This window comes from Gouania willdenowi, chromosome 15 (genome assembly GCF_900634775.1).
Source record: "Gouania willdenowi chromosome 15, fGouWil2.1, whole genome shotgun sequence".
NCBI lineage: Eukaryota > Metazoa > Chordata > Actinopteri > Blenniiformes > Gobiesocidae > Gouania > Gouania willdenowi.
Window position 1 is genome coordinate 13,738,628 of NC_041058.1, and position 21,180 is coordinate 13,759,807.

Sequence of the window (21,180 nt, forward strand, 5' to 3'; positions counted from 1 at the left end):
AGGTCAGAAAATGGATGGATGGATGGATGGATGGATGGATGGATGGATGGATGGATAGATGGATGGACTTTCATTTATGAATAAAAACTAAACAATAATCTTCACGTTGGACGTAATCCAATCAGAACTAGGGCTCCAGGATTTGGCAAACGTGCGTTGTGTTTTTTTTTTGGATGCTACGAGCTAGTTGGAAAGGTATCCAATCAAAACTACTTTTGTTGCGTGGAAGGCGGGACAAGCTGTTATGTGATCCAATAGCAAATTGGATGATTGTATAGCGAGGAAGTAAGACAACTCATGTGGTCTTCATAGCAAAGATCACAAAAAAGACTGTGAATTGAGACAATATTGTTTGCAATTTTACTCAAAAATGTCAAAGAATGTATCTGAAAGAAGAACACACGTGGACAAACTTTACATTTGATTTGAACGAGGGTAAGATGGTATATGTAAATTGTGTGGAGCTACGACAATACCAGCAAAAACGCAAAAAAATCTGACGCAGGATATTCAGGTGAAATGAAGTTTTGCACTTCATGCCTTTGTTAAAACCTTTGAAGGTATTTTTTCTTTAAGTTGGATAAAATTCCCTAATGTTGTTAAAAGTCTTTTAACAAAATTCTTTTTTTTTAAACTTTAATTGGGATTTTCAGTTAAAACGCTAAGCAATATATTTTTCCTAACTTTTCTATTTATTATATTTAAATATTTCAAAGTTGATCTAATGCTAAGTAGACACGACGTCTACTTAGTATTTGTTAAAACTTGTTGTTTATAAAAATGATATTACACTTATATTGTGCTTTTTTTCTCTCACTCTAGCACTACTGCTTTTATCGTGTGCATTTTGTTATTTATTTGTTTGCTAACAATGCATTTCTTTCTCTTTCAGGAAGACCAGGTTAATTTGCATTGTTAGTTTTACTGTAATTTACAATAACTTGTCCTATTTTTTATATGCTAGTATATGACAGAAAAGGTAAATAAAATCAACGATATTCAGATAACAAAGGTCAAATCTGTCTGTGTCTCTTAGGAAACCTTAATACCATCCTGTATCAAGTTGATGAATGTTAATTGAATTTTGAGAAAATACACAACTCATGCTTCATACTTTAGTCGACTATAACTGTTACAGATTTGGTCGGCTAAAATCGGAATGTAATTTCACTGGCTAAAACTAGACTGAAATATCATGACGACATTTTGACTAAAAGTAAGTTGCATTTTAGTCAAACTTAGACTTTGACTAAAGCTCAATCCAAATTTGCAGTGAACGCTTTTCCATTAAGTGAATAACTGAATATTCGTTCTAGAAGTTGACACAAAAGAACGAAGTTTAAAAGTTATCAGTTGCCTCATCCTTGGATTAGACAGGAACTGATGTAACAGGTTCGATGGAAACCCAACAATAGTACTCGCATCTTGTTGCCTGCTGTTCTCAGTTGTAAAATTTTGTAAGCTGTTATAATTTGTCATCATATTGCTTGCAGTTTGGTTCTGTGTATTTTGGAATTGTGCTCATGGGGTAAGGCATCAATAAGTAACATACTTAACCCCTTCAGTCCGTATGTATAGACTAGGCTTGGGCGCTATCCAAATTTTGATACCGTTATACCGCCTCCCTATTTTACCACGGTATATAGTAATTCCGTGACAAATTAAAGAAATATGACGTAAGGCTCACGGTTCGTTCACACCGAATCCAAGTTCTTGTGCAGTAAAAGGATTGATTCAATAGTGGAAGCTTGTGCTTCAAGCAAGCCTGTCTTAATGTGTTCCCTCTCTGCTTTCTGCACACTGCACTGACAGCTGAAGAAATCATGTTTAGGCATTAAATACATTATATTTGATATTTAATCTTTATCTCATATAAGTGTTTGAATTTATTTTTTTTTAAACAGTATTGAAACTGATACCGTTGCTATTTCATGACACCGCGGTCAACGGTAATACCGTATTACTGCCCGATCCTAGTATTAACATGTTTTTAGTTTTTTTGTTTTCTTTCCTGTGTAAAGCCTTGTTTTAATGACTGAACAAAGAATAAACTAACTATAACTAATATGAGATTTGTTGTAGTGTAGTTTAATAAACAGGTGTGCTTGCTTCTTATCTTCATTGTTATTAGTTGGCCATGTTCTCTGCGTCAGTCCCTTGGTGGTTCCACTGCACGCTGGTCAGAATGGAAAGTGGCTGAGCTGAATGAAACAAAGGCTATAACAGGCGTGTGAAACAGCACATAACGTCAATCATGACTAAAACACGTAATTTCTACCCCCACGCAGAGAGTGACACGACCTCCGACCGAGGGGTTTGAACTTCCGTCTCTGGAGCTGGCCCTGCCTGTTTCAATCTGCACTAAAGCATGAGCCCGAGGTGACAGAGAGAGAAGACGCTCTGCTGGGATTTCACGTAGATGTTTTAATGGACTGACTTGAACTGTTATTCCTTAGGCCATGTAAAGGAATCTGAACCCTTTTTTTTAATGTTCCCTGGTCAGGTCATGTTTTACTGCTCGTGCTCAACTTCTTCTCAACAGGTTCAAAGAATATTTGCTTAGTAGACGTCTTCAAGGAAAACACCATCATGTCTTTTTGTTTTTACCAATTTGGATGATTGAAAACCGTAGCAAAACTCTGGAACTCTCTCCCCATCTCAATCGGTTCTTCTGACTCACTAGAGTCTTTTAAAAAAAAACACACGTTTAGACAGGTTTTGGGGTGATGTAAAAGAGCAATTGTATTTTACTGTTTTTTGTTTTTTTTTAACATTGTTGTAGTTTTTTTTGCTTAATTTGATAGTTTGTGACCCCTGTCTGCAAAAAGTTCTCTATTAATAAAGTTTATTTACTTACTTCACAGACAACAATCCTTTCACTTTCCTATTCCTGCTTTCTTCATATAACCATATAAGAATATATAGTTTTTCAAAAATGACAATGTTTAAATAATAGCTTCATCTGAAATAAAAATCACATTTAGTCCATTACTTGGTTATTTATTCAAAAAATCCTCTTGTGCATCCAGTAAGTTTAAAATGTATATGTAAAACACAGAGAATATTTTTTTTTCGACTCATCAGAAACTATAAAAATATTTGCATAAGAATACACATTTAATAGACAACTGTATTAATAGCTTTACAGTCAAATATTTATGTATTTCATTCATGCATTAACAATGAATGTAAAGAAAACAACTAATTTACTTTCTTTTTTTTTTACAAAAGTTTTTTTTTCATCATAAAACCAGCAATGGTGAGTTGGTTTTGGTGCGTATGCAAAAGCACATGTTTTTGTTGCCATGTAAACACTCTTGAAATAACGCAAGTTAAAGAAATAAACAAAGGCGTTATCTCTTTGGTTGCTACTGATAATGCCAACAATTAAAGCTGGGAAAAAGACTTATAATGCTTCAGAGAATCCCTGACTAATAGGATTTATGGCTTAAGGATTTTGGACCCACAACACCTAGAGGGGCGAGGGTCAGCGTGAATGTGAGAGAAAGCCATCACAAATGAGTGTTTGCGCTGGTTTCCATTATTTAGGGACTTCTGTTGCCACTTTTTCAGCACTTATCACATTTCCTGTTATCAGATGTTCCCAAATGTCAGAAAACATTTTTTATTTTTTATTTTTACCATATACCCCCTGCTCTCTCTGAGGATCTTTGTCAACGTGTCCATCAGCTGTGGAGGAGACAGTGATGGTGCATGTATGGGGTTTGAGAAATGAGCTTATTGTGACTAACAAGGGTGTTCAGTCACCTGGCTGCGGTTATCTGCAGAGAACCAAAGGCGAAGAGCATCAGGGGGATCAGCTCAGCTCAGCTCAGCTCAGCTCACTGAACTGCACAGGAAACACAGAGCATGGGAACCCAGCAGGGAGCCTACATTAGACTCAGCCCAAAGGAAACCCATGCTGAAAAAGGATGACTCAAGAGAAAAATATATGTGCAGAATAAATCAGCATTTCTCCACACCTGGGGTCACTGCTTGACCAAACACGTGAAATAGGCAGTAAAGTCATTATAAACTGAGCTTTTTGATTGTTGAAGGACCTGCCAGGTAAGACTATGCAATGACTATAAAAGATGCACAACATTAATGTTGACCTACTGAAAAACATAAACACAAACTTTGTTTAAGCTATATTAGGGCTGGGAAATTTTGCCTAAAAAGAAAATCTCAGATTTTTTAAAGAAAAATTCGAGTTTCGATCCGATTTTCAATTTTTTTTCTTCAGTGCACTTAAAAATGACCTCAGACATCAAAAGTGCAACTTTATTGCTGTGATTGTCCTCAAGAGTTAAAATGCATAGAAGAATCATAAAATAAAAAGTAAACGAGGCTCTGTCATTCAACAATTTCAAGCTTTAACCCAAGTTTAAGCAAAAGTGCAACAGCAACTTCACACTAGCTTAACTTTTCTGATTAAGAAATCAGATAATTACATATTTTATAACATATGATATTACAATTAAAAAATTGAACTCTTCCCTTAGCATCTCAGTATAGTGCGAATGAAACATTAAACATGTGCATATAGCCTACTCAAAGGGTAAACACATCGCGCTACGGTAAGCCACAAGGACGGAACGTGAAAAAGTCTGAAAAAACTGTGGTGGAAAAAACAAACACTCGAATTTTACTCGAATTTGCAAAATAAAAATAATTTTTATCTACAAAATTGATAAATCGATTAAATCGATTTGTTGCCCAGCCCTAAGCCATATACTCCCTAATAATCATTATTCATTACTCATATGTTTTAATGACGGAAAAACAGGGGTGATTAAAAACACATGCGTTTTAGACGTGTTTCCAGCCACATAAAAAACCTTATGTTATGTTATGTTATGTTATGTTATGTTATGTTATGTTATGTTATGTTATGTTATGTTATGTTATGTTATGTTATGTTATGTTATGTTATTTTATGTTATGTTATCTTCTTTGTTTATTTGACATGGGACAATGTACATTAATCAACATTACAGTAAATGCTATTTTTCATCAGCTGTCCCTGCCTGACTGCCTGGACAGCTGTTAAAAATCACCCTTAAAACAAAATCTATCAACATTAGTACAATAAAAAAAACATCACATTTTAAAACAGCCTAAAAACAATCATGAAACTTTATACATCACCTTCCTAAAAATGTATGTCAGTTTCATTAAAGTAGATGCTGTACACACACACACACACACACACACACACACACACACACACACACACACACACACACACACACACACACACACACACACACACACACACACACACACACACACACACACACACACACACACACACTAAATAAATCCACTTTTAGAATTATTTCATTGACTTTTTTTTTGCGGCACATGCTATCAAAGGTCTTTTTGTGACACCAATGACTGTTTCATTCTTGCGAATGATGATAATAATAATAATAATAATAATAATAATAATAATAATAATAATAATAATAATAATAATGATAATGATAATGATAATAATAATAATAATAATAATAATAATAATAATAATAATAATAATAATAATACAAAAATACATGTATTATATCGCTATGGTCTTTATATATCTTGATGGATGAATGTTGGTTTGTCAATATTAATATATATTATCACCCACAAGACCATAAACAAGTGAAATATTTGGCATATGCTCACACACTGTTTTCTTTTCTTCTTCTTTTCCCTCCATTTGATCTTACAGTAACATCTACTGTAAAACATGCTGTTAATTTTGGGGCTTTTACAGTAATACTATGCTTCATTAAATACGTGCCCTTTAAAATGCTTTGATTTTTGCTCTGCAGTTAATCTTATACCAGGCTTCTCATCACATTCAGGTGTCACATAAATAGATCAGAGCAGGACAGATGTTATCAAGGAGCTACTTAAAAAAAAACTGCCAAGTCATAGTGCATAGAGCAGGGTTGGGTGTCAATTATAATTGCAATCGCGTGATTGATAATTAATTACAATTATGGTGTATAATTATTATTGTAATTTCAAAAAAAACTGTTGCTGTCCTGATCGTAATTAAAATGTAATTGTGTATAGATAAATGACTTTGTAATTGTAATTGCCATGAAAATTCAATATATTGTCTATTATAATTGAACGCAAAACTGTTGAACCATGTTACAGTTCTACACTAACGTAGTTAACAATTATTAAAATATGTTTTATATGAAGCTTTCGCACATCTCATAGCATTTACAAAACAATTGAGGGGTATAAAAAGGCTCAGATGCCCACGCAAAAAATAAAAAAACCTATACTTTCATTGATTAGGAAGCCTAACAAGGTAACCAAGATATAGGAAAGAAATTAGATGATAGATATTTGTTTTATTTGTATTTTACAGCTGATTTAGGACCCGTTAATATAAGAAATGCTAACAGAAAGCTAACACAATAGGAAGATTCACTTTTATTATGTTATTTATTTAATCGAGAATGTAATTGTAATTGACTTTCCGAGGATTAAAAATACGTAATTTTATTGTAATTGGAAAAAATGCTGGTCACCGTAATCGTAATTGAATTGTAACTGAAAAATGTAATTGATCCCAACCCTGGTATAGAGCGAGTTAAATAAAATAATTTATTTAGTTGGAATAACAAAACATGCGTCGCTGTCGTAAAAAGATTGTACTTTGTCACAAAGGGAAGAGATAATGGAAGAAATTTATGCGATGGAAAAAATCACTCACTACATAAGACTGAACCCTGCTCATTTTGATCAGAAATGGAAGAAATTGACAATCTATAAGACCCAAGTGTGAATGGGAATCTTCGTAATTATTATTATCTGCTGTTTTGTTCTGTTTTGTTTGATATTATTTACAAATTGTATAAATAAAGAGTTAAAAAAAAAGAAAAAAGATTGCACTTCATGTAGCATTGACCTTCAACAGCATGTGCAGACAAGGCGAAAAAAAGAAGGAAAAAAAGGGAGAAAAAAAAGAAGAAAAAAAGGAAAAAAGAAGGAAAAAAAGAAGAAAAAAAGAAGAAAAAAGAGTGAATTATCAGATACAACAGCGCTTCTCTGTGGCGAATAAGCATTACTACAGGAGCAGTTAGTCCGCCTCGCCTCTAGGTGTCGCTGTGATACAACATGGCCGCTCAATAACGAAAGAGTAGCCCTTGTGTTGTAGGCATAGGCTGTTGGTGGTGTCGTTAGTTTCTGGGCTGGCTGTCACCAGAGCTGCTGTAAACACATCCGCACGTAGCACAGACAGAGCCATTCATTAGAGGCTGCTTTTAATGGGAGGACTGGTGTGAGTTTAGTCCTGGTGCAGTCTTTGGACCACACTGCCAGTCTCTGGGTGTCTCCAGCTCGAACCGCCATGGCAGCGGCGACTGTAGCGGAATCTGACCCGGCGGTGAGCGACGGGGGGACGGCTTTCACTGGCGTGCATAGCCGAGGCTGGGACGAGTCCCAGCTCCGTAAATACTCCTTCCCAACCAAGGCCATTCCCAGGCTGTCCCACACCGACCCCAGAGCCGAGGAGCTGATAAACAACGAGGTAAGAGCCGTGAGAAAGCTCACATACGCACTGCTGTCATATTTACAATAGCCTATGGTACACACAGAATACTTTACACCATAAATGTGACGTTTGAAAAGTGTGATCCATCATGGTTTAATATTAATATTCCCAATCCCAACAATCCTTGAGCATATTTAACGGGGGCGATATCCTGATAATCCTGACACCTTATTCCTGGTGCTGCTATTGTAAACAAGTGATTCTCAACTGGTGGGTCGCGGACAGCTGGTCAAAAATAAATAAATACTCAATGTCTCTCATGTTGGACTTGTCTTTTATTTTGAAATAAACTTTTCTTTTGACAGAAAATATATAGAATTATGTTTTCAAAAAGATTATATATGTGTTTTTAACAGCTATTTTTGAAAAACTAAATGTAGTCGGTTGAATTCTAAAAAAATTTATATTTTTTAATGTTCTATTTATATATAGCCTGTTATTGTATTGCCATATTTTATGTACTTTACTGTACTATTTTTCGAGTGTCTTTTGTGTGTTTTGCATATTGCCTCCTGTAGTTGTTGTTTTTGGCAGCAAGTCATGACAATCCACCTTATTCCTGGTGCTGCTACTGTAAACTATATTCTTATCAGATTATATTATATATATATACAGTATATATTCTTTATTCTTTATACTTTTCATATTATTTTTCTATTTATATCGCATTTTATGTAATTCGTTGCACTATTTTTTGGGTGTGTTTTAGGTATTTTGTGTGTTGCCTTGTGTTGTTGTTTTTTCCTTGCACTTGATCTAAGCTGTCATGACAGTAAATAATAGGAACATGGGCTTAACTTTCGGCCTAAAACTACCCGAGACGATAATTTCTTTATCAGATGAAGTGTATTATAAATATATCAAGATTCAAGATATATCGAGATTTCTGTATCGCCTCTAACAATATTTTTTTGTTTTATAGCTTATTTTGTATTCAAATACTCGTTTTAGGCGTTGCTGCTTTTGCTACTTCTCAGAACAGCATGAAAAGTACAGTTAGATGGGTTTCTGAGTGCGTTCTAAGTAGCGATCGACCGATTCATCGGCCGATGCGCGCTGCTGCGTTTGCCGATCCACTTTATATACAGAGCGGCTGCCACAGTGCAGAGTGCAGAGCCCCTCCCCCTACTAGCAGAGCATGAAGGAAGCTCTTCAACCCCAATGACAAGTTTTAAATAGGGATGTCCCGATACAACTTTTTAACTTGCGATATGATACCGATATTACAGCCTTACATATCGGTCGTTACCGATATTGATCCGATTCGATATCAGCACAAATCATACATACTTTTATTACTTATTTTGTAGTGTGGAATGTTAGAAAAGGCTTGATCAAGTGATGTTACTCAAACAGAGAACAATTGTCAACAACAGTAGGTTACTTTGTTGGAGTGTGAACCACAGTCACCTATGGATAGAACTGTTTTGAGCGGAAAATTTTATTGGAGAGCTTATATCGGTGATTTTAGATGCAGTCCGATAAAACCCGATATTCATTTTCTGGCTAATATCAGACCGATATCCGATATCAATATTGGATCAGGACACCTCTTGTTTTAAACTTTCAAACCATCTTTTAACTGTTTAACTTAGCGGTTGTTTCGTGGGTCCACATGTTGTTGCAGTTGTATTTAACGAGCAGCTGGCTGGAGGTTTGGAGTGTGTGTTTCTCTCTCCCTCTGCTTCTCACTCAGCACTGCACTGAGAAGAAGTTTTTAAAACTTTGAGAAGCAGTACTTGTTTGAATATTTATTCTTGTTAATGTTGATGCAATTTAGAACAGAAACTTCAACAGTTTGTTGCTTAATGCGCATCTGACATCATGTTATTTTCCTCTGCTAATTTATGTTCTGGGGTTGTGTTGGAATGGACTAATATTCATGGTTTCTTTTTGTGTTTAATACTTTAATTATATAATATCTTTATACTCAATATCTTTTCAGTCAGGCCAACTTTTGTCAAAGCTGTTTTCAGGACAAGGACGGACAGTTCTTTCATAATATTTCACGAGATGTCTCACTCTATTTTTTACTTGTTCTTGTTCTACATCACCTATTTTTTATTATTTGTTAAATATTTTTTTACTTGTTGTCGTTCTACCTCACCTTTGCTAATTTCAATACATGTTCCTTTTTTTAATTGAGACTTGTAGCATTTGCTATCATCATTGTGTAATTTTTATGATGTAAATTGAGGGAGCAAAAGTAGTATCGGCTCCAAATATCGGCTAAAGAAAATCGCCAGTCCGTATCGGTCATCGGCTAAGGCTGACAGAAAAAAAGATTGGTATTGGCATCGGCCCTAAAAAAACCCATATCGGTCGATCCCTAGTCCTAAGACCTTCCCCTAAACAAGCCACACTACAGAACTCACTCACACGTGCTGCCCCTTATAGGAGAAAAAGGCAAAAGTGAAACATATTGTGCAGCTATTTGGTAATAAATGTGCTTGTGTGGCATTTTGCATCAGCAAATTTAAAACAGAATTATCTTTCTGCTGAGACTTTATTGAGTTAAAAATATTGAATTTATTTACATCACATATTGCAATTTTGAGAAAGAATATTGATATATGAGTTTTGGTCCATATGGCCCAGCCCTAAATAAAGACTGAGTTAAATCGAAGATTATTAATAGAAAAGAAACTTATGATATAACAATAGTTTAGTTTGTCATACACAATAAATGCAAGCTCTTCAATAAACATATATAGAAACTTGATAGGGGGTCATTTCAGCATTATGTCCAGGTTTGTCCTTTATTTTTATCTATATGTAAGGAATTTATTATACAGGAAGTGTCACAAAAACAGGAATAAAAATAGATAAATATGTTTGTTTTTAGGTGTGTTATTCAAGAATCAGATGAGATATGGTTGTTAAATCTTAAATCTTGTCTGTTTTGACTTGCAGGATACCAATGGAGGATTTTCTGCATTAAAACAGGAAGTTGTCCATGTAACTTCAATTATTTTTTTTTCTCAATAATAATCTATTTTCTATGCGTTTCTTCTATCACTTTCCTCATTTACAGTTCTATAAATGTCACACATAAACACTGCCTTGAAGCTTCTAATATGGGTCATGTTAAGAGTGTAAGCATTAGTTTTATATTGCGTCCTTATTAATGTCAGCGTGTCTGCTCTAAACATAGACCCAATTAATTTTGACATTGTAAGATGACTCTTTATTCTTATAATAACCCTTTCCACTTTAGGAAAGTAATCAGATTTCTTCATTCTGGATGCTTTAATCTGTTGCGTATCATTTTGTGTGAGTTGTTTCCAATTATTGTCAGTTTTGCACAACAATTAATTTCAAATGTGACACAGTTAAGGTATGAACAGTCTCGGTTAACGTATTATCCTCCTCAGTAGGATCTGTTATTCATAGTCGTTGCTTTGCCGGATAAAAATAAACAGTCTTTCAATCAAAATAGCGTTCCCTCATTGTTATTGTTATTGATTACATTGTTTATGTTTTTATCCAACCTTTATAAACCAGTTTAGTGCCATTGTGATCAAAGATCTCTGTTATAACAGAGTAGAGTGACTCATCAAAAATAACTGACTTTGTGCAGTGACGATGAAATGACCCATTCACATAATTCTGATCAAATAATTATACAGTGTCTTCACTCTATCTTTATTATATAGTCCAGACATTCTGTTTTGTTTTTTTGTTTTATTTTAACTTAACTTTAAAAGAATGAGTAGAGTGGTGGACGTGCATTTCCATTGACTGTATGAGCTGTTTGTTTATTTTAATTGAAGCTAAGGCAGTGGTTCCCAACCTTTTTTGGACCGTGACCCCATTTTGATATCAAGAAAATCTGCCGACCCTAAAAACATTTTTTTTTCTACAAATATTTTTTGTTTTAAGTTGTGCCAAGCTCAGAGTTTTTTGTTACTGCATTTTATTATTATTATTAATAATAATAATAATAATAATAATAATAATAATAATAACTAGATTTATATTTGACAAAGTGAAAGTAAAGAATAAAGTTGTTTACGATTGTGTGTTGTATTAATTTGAAAAAAAGAATAATAATAAAAAAAATTGCTAGACATTTCCAGGCGACCCCATATGGGGTCCCAACCCCAAGGTTGAAAAGCACTGAGCTAAGGTGTACCATATGTAAATATGTAGAGTAGAGGTCGACCGATATGGGATTTTCAAAGGCTGATGCAGATTCTCATTTTATTTTTTTTTAAAATTCAGCCGATGGTCGATATCTAAAGCCGATATTTGAGGCCGATATACTTTTTTTTAAAGCACATTGATTATGAAAGACAATTGAAACACTCATATAATATTAGGGATGTCTGATATAACTTTTTAATTTCCGATATGATACTGATAATGCAGCCTTGTGTATCGGCCGATACCAATATTGATCCGAATTTTTTGATCCGATTTTTTATTTTTTTTTAAAATTTATTTTTTTTATTTTTTTTCTTTAATAAAAAAAAAAACATTGACTTATTTTGTAATGTGGAATGTTAGAAAAGGTTTGATCAAGTGATGTTACTCAAACAGAGATCAATAGTCAGCAACAGTAGGTATGAGAAAAACTGATCCATTTATTATTAACCAATTGGTTACAAACATTTTAACCTTCAACATAATATCTACAGTATTATACAATTAAATAAAATAAATAAAAAATGATTAGAATTTTTTTTTTTTTTTTTTTTAAATTGGAAAATCCGGCAATTTGAATCCGATATTTGTTTTCAGGCTAATATCAGACCGATATTTGATATCGATATTGGATCGGGACACCCCTAAATAATATAAACGTATATATTAGAAATTAAATTAGATACACCAATAGAACTCTTAACGTTTATTGAACTTTAAATATACCCGCACACAACCAAGTAAAACAAAAATCTTTATCATATTAAGGATATAATAGAATAATGATATTTGTTCAGGCTTTATTATATTATATCCTTATCTTATTATATCAGCTTTTTATTTGTAAGCCTATTGGCTTCTACCTCTCCCATGCACATTCTATTATTATCATTACTTTTTGGGTTTTTTGGTATATTCGTACATCAAGAATGGATGTTTTATATGTTCTTTCTTTTTTTCCTTTAATAACCACTCTAAAGTGCTAAAAAAAAATTCTGATTTCCAATTTGGAGTTGCGCAGTAATACAAATTGTTCTTAATTTGTAGCCTTATTGTTCAATTGCTTTAGCTGTGTCACTGTTATGTTTAAGCTGCTGGACACAAAACAATGAATCAGCTAAATCCATGGCAGAGGCTCAATAAATTCAAAATTATTTGCTCGAAAAAAAAGATGTAAACGGTTTACTCCAAAGTTTGTTTTCGTCTCCTATTTAAACATTCCGTTTGTTGACATTTTTGCACATTGCATTGTTGGATCTGCATATACATACACACACACACACACGTTTGGATACAACTCAGAGTCTGTCATTGTCTGTTAACTTTAATAAATCCATTTATTTTTCATTATTACGTATCCCTTACACATGTATTTTTCTGTTTTCAGCAACCGGTGGTTTTAACGGACACAAACCTTGTTTATCCAGCTCTAAAATGGGACATTGCCTACCTCCAGGAGAACATTGGGAATGGAGACTTCTCTGTTTACACCTCGGAAAACCACAAATTCCTTTACTATGACGAGAAAAAAATGGCTAAGTTTGAGAATTTTGTGCCCAAGTCCCAACGAATGGAAATGAAATTTTCTGAATTTGTGGATAAAATGCGTAAAACACAGGAAATGGGTGGAGAAGAGAGGTAAGATAGATAATTAGGAATAATGACAATGGAATTTATTGTGCTTGTTGCTTATAGTGATGTTTGCTGAATGCCATTTAAAACAGCCTATATTATTATAATACACTGTTTTGGAGCTGTATCACTACATTATGCATCGAGAATACCATCCAGGTGTAAATAGTTTCTGTGCTTCTGATTGAAGGTTTTTGTGCAGGATTAACTGAGATATATATAGACTAAAAAGCAGATTCTGACCTTGGTTTTATTATCCAGTTAGATATACAAACCAGGAAATGTAATAAATAGAATTTTTTTTTTTGGACTTTTACCAACGATAAGGTTTTATTGGCAATAGCTGGGATCAAATCACATTTTTATTTGTTCAAGGAGGAATCCCTTATTGGGTGACATGACAGGTGTGTTTGACACAAAACAAAGAGATCCTAGTTAGTACAGCAAATAGTTTATTATTACAGAGATGAACCTTGTGACCTGACTCCACCTGGCAGCAAACACAAACAGAATGACTAAGGATAGCGCTCACTTTAATGTGAGGAGATGCCGAACGTCTGCAGGATTAAATCACCCTTATATTATTACCTTACTTTAAGAAGTTTAAAGAACTGGAGGGTAGTATATTTATTTACAATTTTTCCACATCATGCACGTAAATTGTTTTGCATTTTAAGAGTATACCTGCAGCAGACTTTGAATGACACAGTGGGAAAAAAGATTGTCGTCGACTTTCTTGGTTTCAACTGGAATTGGATCAACAAACAACAAGCGAAGAGGAATTGGGGCCAGTTGACCTCCAACCTGCTGCTCATAGGCATGGAGGGTAGGGTGGTTTTCCAGCTTTTTCTCCGACTTTCTATGGATTTAAAATTAAAAAAGGAAATCCATCATCATGTCTTTGCGTCACATTCTTGTCTCTCTCTGAAAGGCAACGTGACACCAGCTCATTATGACGAGCAGCAGAACTTCTTTGCACAGATCAAAGGCCATAAGAGGTGCATCCTCTTCCCTCCAGACCAGTTTGAGTGTCTCTATCCGTACCCAGTGCATCACCCGTGTGACAGACAGAGCCAGGTCAGTAAACCAAACTATTGTCGATACACAGACATGAACTCATTCAGTGCCAGCCATTTTCAAAATTTCTACCCAATCAGTGCCAGCCGTGTTAGAGCATATTGACTAATTTTTAACGACCCAGTATATTTTGTACTATGACAATCTGAGATTCTGACATCAGATTCTGAAAGATTAAAGTCTCTGATTTCGTCTGAAATTTTGAAAGAATGTTGTTTCTAGCTTGTTTTGTTCGTCCGTAATCAGCAGTTGAATAGAGGCAAGTTTCACACAAATCGCCAGTTTGTGACAAAAAGCTGAGAAAAATGGCTTTTTCTGAAAAAACATATTAGTGACTTTGAAGTACATTTTTTTTGCTTTAGGGACACCTCAACATTGGTTTCCTTTCATAAAACTACAAAAACAACACTGAGACCAGGCTTTTGATGGCAACATTATTATTATTTTGCAGTTGAATGGATTTTTTACTGTATTTTGGCGTTCCTCCAAGTCTCTCCCCCGTCATTCTCCCCACACACAACTTCCTCTTCCTCCCGGACATGCCGAGTGTCGGCGCTTGCCCTGTTTTTTTGAATGTTATCTCACCATCACGACACTCTCAATAGTCCACTTAGTTCCACACATGCTCTTGTCCAGTGTGCGCTGCTGTGAGCTGGTGGGAACTTCGTCATCAACTCTTGTAGCGCCATTTTCTATCTCATAAACTCCTTTCCTCTCCTTCTGAGCTCTGCCCATCACAGGTGACCTCTCATTCAAAGGTGCACTGCTGCCACCTACATGTCACCAGTTGGTCACTACATCATTGTACAAGTTAGATATTCACCGCAGCACTTCATCACACTGTCTCCTAGCAACCCCAGCCGATAAATACAATTCACGTCTATAGACGTGAATGGCCCTCAAGGAGTCAATTTTACAGTTTTAAATATAGCGTTTATTTAAAGTCTCAGATTATTGTTATAAGATTAAAGCTGCCCAATTGAAAAAATTATTTTAGTTACAAACTTATAGGAGTGGTTTTCCTGTTCCTTAACTTCTGATTGGCTTATTTAACATTATGTCCTAACTTACCCTGAACCTTGCCACTCATTAGACAACATTTTTACTGATTATTTTGAGACTTTAACAACATTTTAATCTATTTTTTTATCTTTTGATGACAGTTATGACTAATACTATTAGTTGACTATATTGATACTGGCGATAAGTAATGCTCTAATTGTGCTTTCCAGTCTCCCCTCGGTCCTGCAGTAGTTTGTTACGTGGTAGATCTAACACATTGAGTTATTGCTGTGAAATCTCATGTCTATACTAGCTCGTCTTTCTCACATATTGACAGAAGACAGACTTTACACCAGAGTTCCTCACTTTAAATTCCTACAATACTTTGTAATATTGAGCATTTATGTGTTATATTTTTGTCTTCCAGGTTAACTTTGATCATCCACAATATGACAAGTTTCCTAATTTTAAAGACGTTGTTGGTTATGAGACCGTTGTTGGTCCTGGAGATGTCCTTTACATCCCGATGTATTGGTAAGAAGAACACATTTATCTTTAAAAAGAAAAAATAACTGCCACTGATATAATTTGATGGTTTATCATGCACACTTTAATATGTGTTGTCATTTTTTTTGAGGTGGCATCATATTGAATCTCTGCTGAATGGTGGGGAGACTATTACTGTAAACTTTTGGTATAAAGTAAGTTTTTTCCGTTGGACACTGTGATGTTGTTTCAAAGTTGTGACTTTTATGGATTGTTCACACCTTTCATTGTTTTTATTTGTCTTTTTCCCAGGGTGCTCCGACACCTAAAAGGATAGATTATCCTCTGCAAGCCCATCAAAAGGTGGCCATCATGAGAAATATTGAGAAAATGCTGGGAGAGGCACTTGGAGATCCACATGAAGTGAGAAGCACTCGTTAGATTTCTTCTTTAAACAAATGCAGCATGATTCTCCAACATCACATCAGCTGCACATTTAGGTCACCTGTAGCACTTAATCTCCTGGGCACGCTGACCCTTTCTAGAAACCCAATTACTGAGGATATTTCTGGCCCATCTATTGTACAGGGTCCCCATGGTTATGAAATTCCTGGAAAAGTTATGGAATTTGAAAAAACTGATTTGCCAGTCTTGAATAGTCATGGAATAATTTAACTGTTTTGGAAAAGTTTTGAAAATACATTTTATTTTAATGTTTTAAATATATTAAAGATGTTGATGGTTATCTCAAAGTGAAAGTGCTCCGTACCAGCAGCGTCATTGAGCGGGAATCACGAGATCTCACAAATTTATACAAACTCACTCTCCAGATAATTTAGTTTGCACGTTGCTGCGACGAGCCTGGGAGCGTCACTGGTTGGAATGGTGTATCAAACTTTTCAAAATACACGGAAAATGTGCATTCAATGTAACGTGGCTGGGAAATGTGAAACACCAACAATGGCTGAAGAGAGAAGAGAGCCTTGGCTGTGCTAGATGTAAACTAGTGCAGTGTTTCTCAAATGGGGGTACGCGATGGAACTACAGGGGGTACTTGAGACAGAGTGAGAGAGGAAAGTTTACAAATAAAATATTTATTTTTTAGATAAAAATGATAATCATACTAAATAGTATTTGCAACTGTTAACAAAAACACACAAATTAAGAGAAAAATTTAGCGAACGCACAAAACGACAACAAAGACACACTAAATGAGAGAAAAATACACAAGATCACTACAACATGCACAAAAATAACAGAAAAACATTCAAAATGGCATAAGAAACAACCAAACGACACCAATTACACACACATTGAGAAAAAATAAAAAGGACAGACAACAAATTGACACTAAAACACACAAAATGACAAAAAAACAAAACAAAAAAAAAAAACCACACAAAATGATCTTGATTAAAAAATGAACTGAAAATACAAGGATCACATCAGGTGTGAGACGACCGTAAATTATAAAAAAAACTATAGAAATAAATCTATTCAGGAGGCACTATATACTGTTTCATTCCACTTATTTACTAAAATGTGATTCTTTAAAATGTGTGTTATCACTTATTCATTCAATCATTTTGCTCTATAGTGGGTTTTTTTCCACAGAATTCTGAGCAAAATGTTCCAGTCAGACAAAGGGGGTACTTGAGCTAAAAAAGTTTGAGAACCGCTGAACCAGTACACCGGAAAGGCCTGCTTATTTTTGCGCTCTAATAGATCTTAGCGGTTCAGAAATAAGTCATGGAAATTTGGTAAAATATTTTGGAAACGTTTTGAAAAATAATTTTGAAAAAGTGGGGGAACACTGATTGTAGGAAAAAGCAAAGCAAATATACTGTATATATATATGTGTATATATATATATATATATATATATATATATATATATATATATACACTGTATATAGATGTGTTCTAATGTGGTGTTTTTTTGTTTCCACAGGTTGGACCATTACTAAAAGCCATGATCACTGGACGATATGAATAGAAATCTTAGTTAAAGCTTCACTGGTAAACCATGAAACAAAACTGGGCACTGTATGCATGTGAAACGGATAGTGTGTGTGTGTCTCTGCATGGCAGTAAAGCATCCATTCTGGTACCATCAACACGGATACTACAACCTTCTCATGGGAATACATCGTACTTGAAATCCCCTCCCTTTTTTTTTCTCTAATGTCTTTAAAGGCCTTGTTTGGTGCGTTGCCACGTCTGTTTTTGTATCTTAGCAGTCTTTAGGTTGGAACTGTTTGGTACTGTTTAGTGCAGCCTCGATCCTTTGACCACTAATCAGTTAAAAAGTTAAAGGCCTTGTTATCGTCACATGGAGCGATGAAAAAACTAATGAAAAGAGTCAGGCTAGAACAGGGGTCTGCAACCTTTACTCTCAAAAGAGCCATTTTGCCTAATCTCGCCTGGAATAAAGTCCTCCTGGAGCCAAAAAAAAAAAAACATTCTCAATAAAGACAATACAGTGTTAAGATTCTATACAGTTAAAAAAATATAAAATAATTTTATGAGTTAATGGAGTTGAAGGGCTACAAAAAATAACTTGAATTTGATGACATGTGAGTGATCATGTCGGTCAACACATGCTAATAGCTAATTTCTTCCAACATATCAAGCATGCATTATGCATACTAAGCCGACATGTTGGCAATTAAATAAATCTTTTCCCACACAATTAAAATCTCTATTTTCTTCCAAAATAGTGTTTTTGTTGGTTTAATTATCTTAGCAGGGAATTAAAACTTAAGGTTAGCCACAGGTGCAGGAAAGTTGATGGTCTGTAGATGTTGCAGGAGGTGAAGTAGGATGGTGGCAAAGTTATTACACAATGTGATTCATTTTTAGGGTAACCAATTCTTTTATCATAATTTTATTTTAAGTTATTGTCATTAATCATCAATACCATATTTTTTTAGACGCTACAAGGAGCCATTGCAAAAGAGTCAAAGAGCCACATGTGGCTCCAGAGCCGCAGGTTGCAGACCCCTGGGCTAGAAGGACATAACTGCACTCTAGTAGTTTTTAAGAGGCTGATCCCATTAAAAAAAATGTTTTAATGTATGTGCAGATAGTTAATGTTTAATGTTTGATTTCAAATGTTAATGTTTAATTTCACACACTTCATTAGAAGTGCTACCTTTGGCAAACCAGTAATAGAGGAAACAACACTGCGAGGTGTAGTTAGTTACTTCTGAGATGAAGAAGTGAAAGAAAATGTATTTTTTTAGTGACTTGTGGGAACTTCAAAAGAGTTTTTATTTCTGTAAGGAGAGTTCATATTAGTTTAAGTGTGCTTTAAAAGAAGGTTCAGGACTATCAGTTTTATGTGTAATGCACTCATATTCAGGTTGGCTGCTTTTTCATGTAACTTACAGTATGGTGTAAAAAAACAGAACAACGCCTCTGTGCTCATTAATAGAATACCACTATTATGAGGTCCTAAAATGTTGGTTCACAATCCTGTGGAACACATTCATCTTACCCATCATCCAGTTTTTGAGGACCTTTCACCTTGGTGTGTGTGAAAATGTCAAGGGAATGATGAAGATCTGCTTGATTTAGTGAGGGAATAACATCAGATGTACAATCCCCTCCAAAAGTATTAGAATGGTATGGTCAATTCCTTTGTTTTTGTTGTATACTGAAGACATTTGGGTTTCAGATCAAAACACGAATACGATGCAAAAGTTCAGAATTCCAGTTTTTATTTCATGGTATTTACATCTAGATGTGTAAAACAACTCAAGACAGAGCACCTTTTGTTTGAACCCACCCACTTTTCAAGTGAGCAAAAGTATTGGAACAGACTATTAAATTAACTTAAAAGTCCCATATCATGCTATTTTTCACCCATCTCCATTTGTTCTAAGAACCCTAAAAACATAGTATTTGAGGTTTATTTTCCCAGAGTTTTAGCCTCTGAAAAGTCACTTTCTGAGCAACTCTACACAAACAGGCTGATTTACGGCCTACTTATGCATATTCATGAGTGGGCATGTCTATAGACAGGACTTCCTCCTCCCCGCACGGCTCCCACCCACTCTGTAGCCGAGCTCATGCTGCTTTATAAACACGAGACAGAGCATGGGGGCGGGGCGTTCGCCGGTACATACATAGATTGTAGAAAATACATACATGGCACTGCATGAAGGACGCTGAAATGCTCACCGTCGTGGGCGTGTCTGTTTACATGTCAATCATGGCAGATAGCTTCCTGGAGGCGCGGCTTCTCCAGCTCAGTGCCGCGTCAAATTTGTCATCAAAGTGGGAACGTGTCATCAAATTGGAACGAGGTGTTTGGGCTCACCCTGTAGTAAGAAAGCAGAAAATCACCCTCTAACTAACGATTGAGGGAATCAATGAAATAAACACTTTGGACATGTGTTTGAAGCCCTAATGGCACTTTATCATGTTTAAAGCACAGAGAAGTTTATTTAGCATAACATGGGCCCTTTAAAGTGAATAACATTTAATATTCGGTGGCATAACCCTTACTTGCAATAACTGCATCAAGCCTGAGACTCATTGACTTCACCAGACTATTGCGTTCTTTATTTGAAATGCTTTTCCAGGCCTTTACTGCAGCCTCTTTCAGTTCTTGTTTGTTTCTGGGGCTTTCTCCATTCAGTTTCCTCTTCAGGAGGTAAAATAAATGCTTTATTGGGTTAAGGTCCGGTGGTTGACTTGGCCAGTCGAGGACCTTCCACTTTTTCCCCTGATAAAACCCATTGTGTTGGCAGTGTGTTTTGGGTCGTTGTCTTGTTGCATGATGAAGCTTCTCCCCATTAGTTTGGATACATTTTTCTGTAAATTGCCAGACAAAATGGTTTTGTAGACTTCAGAATGAATTCTGCTGCTACCATCATGAGTTACAGTACATCATCAATAAGACTAGTGAGCCCGTTCCAGAAGCAGCCATGCAAGCCCAAGCCATGACATTTCCTCCACCATGCTTCACAGATGAGCTTGTGTGTTTTGGATCATAAGCAGATCCATACTTTGGCCTTTCCATCACTTTGGTCTCATCGGTCCACAAAACTTTGATCCAAAACTTTTGTGGCTCATCTCTGTACTTCTTTGCAAAATCCAATCTGGCCATTCAATTCTTTTTGCTGATGAGTGGTTTGCATCTTGTGGTGTGGCCTCTATATTTCTTCTCTCGAGGTCTTGTGGATTGTGATACCTTCACTCCTGCCCTGTGGAGGTTGGCAGTGATGTCACTGACTGTTTTCTTTGGGTGTTTCTTCACAGCT

The 21,180-nt window shown here is 35.3% G+C and overlaps 1 protein-coding gene across 2 annotated transcripts; it reads left to right on the forward strand.

The window, feature by feature from the left end:
• Positions 1-7,152: 7,152 nt before the first annotated feature.
• On the forward strand, positions 7,153-18,377 carry hif1an (hypoxia inducible factor 1 subunit alpha inhibitor). Of its 2 annotated transcripts, XM_028468447.1 has the most exons (8): positions 7,153-7,543; positions 13,101-13,351; positions 14,023-14,171; positions 14,277-14,422; positions 15,852-15,958; positions 16,062-16,125; positions 16,223-16,333; positions 17,862-18,377. In XM_028468447.1, exons 1-8 carry the CDS (start codon positions 7,364-7,366, stop codon positions 17,904-17,906), a joined length of 1,053 nt encoding a protein of 350 aa, XP_028324248.1. In that variant the 5' UTR covers positions 7,153-7,363; the 3' UTR covers positions 17,907-18,377. The 2 variants fall into 2 exon arrangements, with proteins under 2 accessions (XP_028324248.1, XP_028324249.1); XM_028468448.1 differs by lacking the exons at positions 16,062-16,125; positions 16,223-16,333.
• The last annotated feature ends 2,803 nt before the right edge of the window (positions 18,378-21,180 follow it).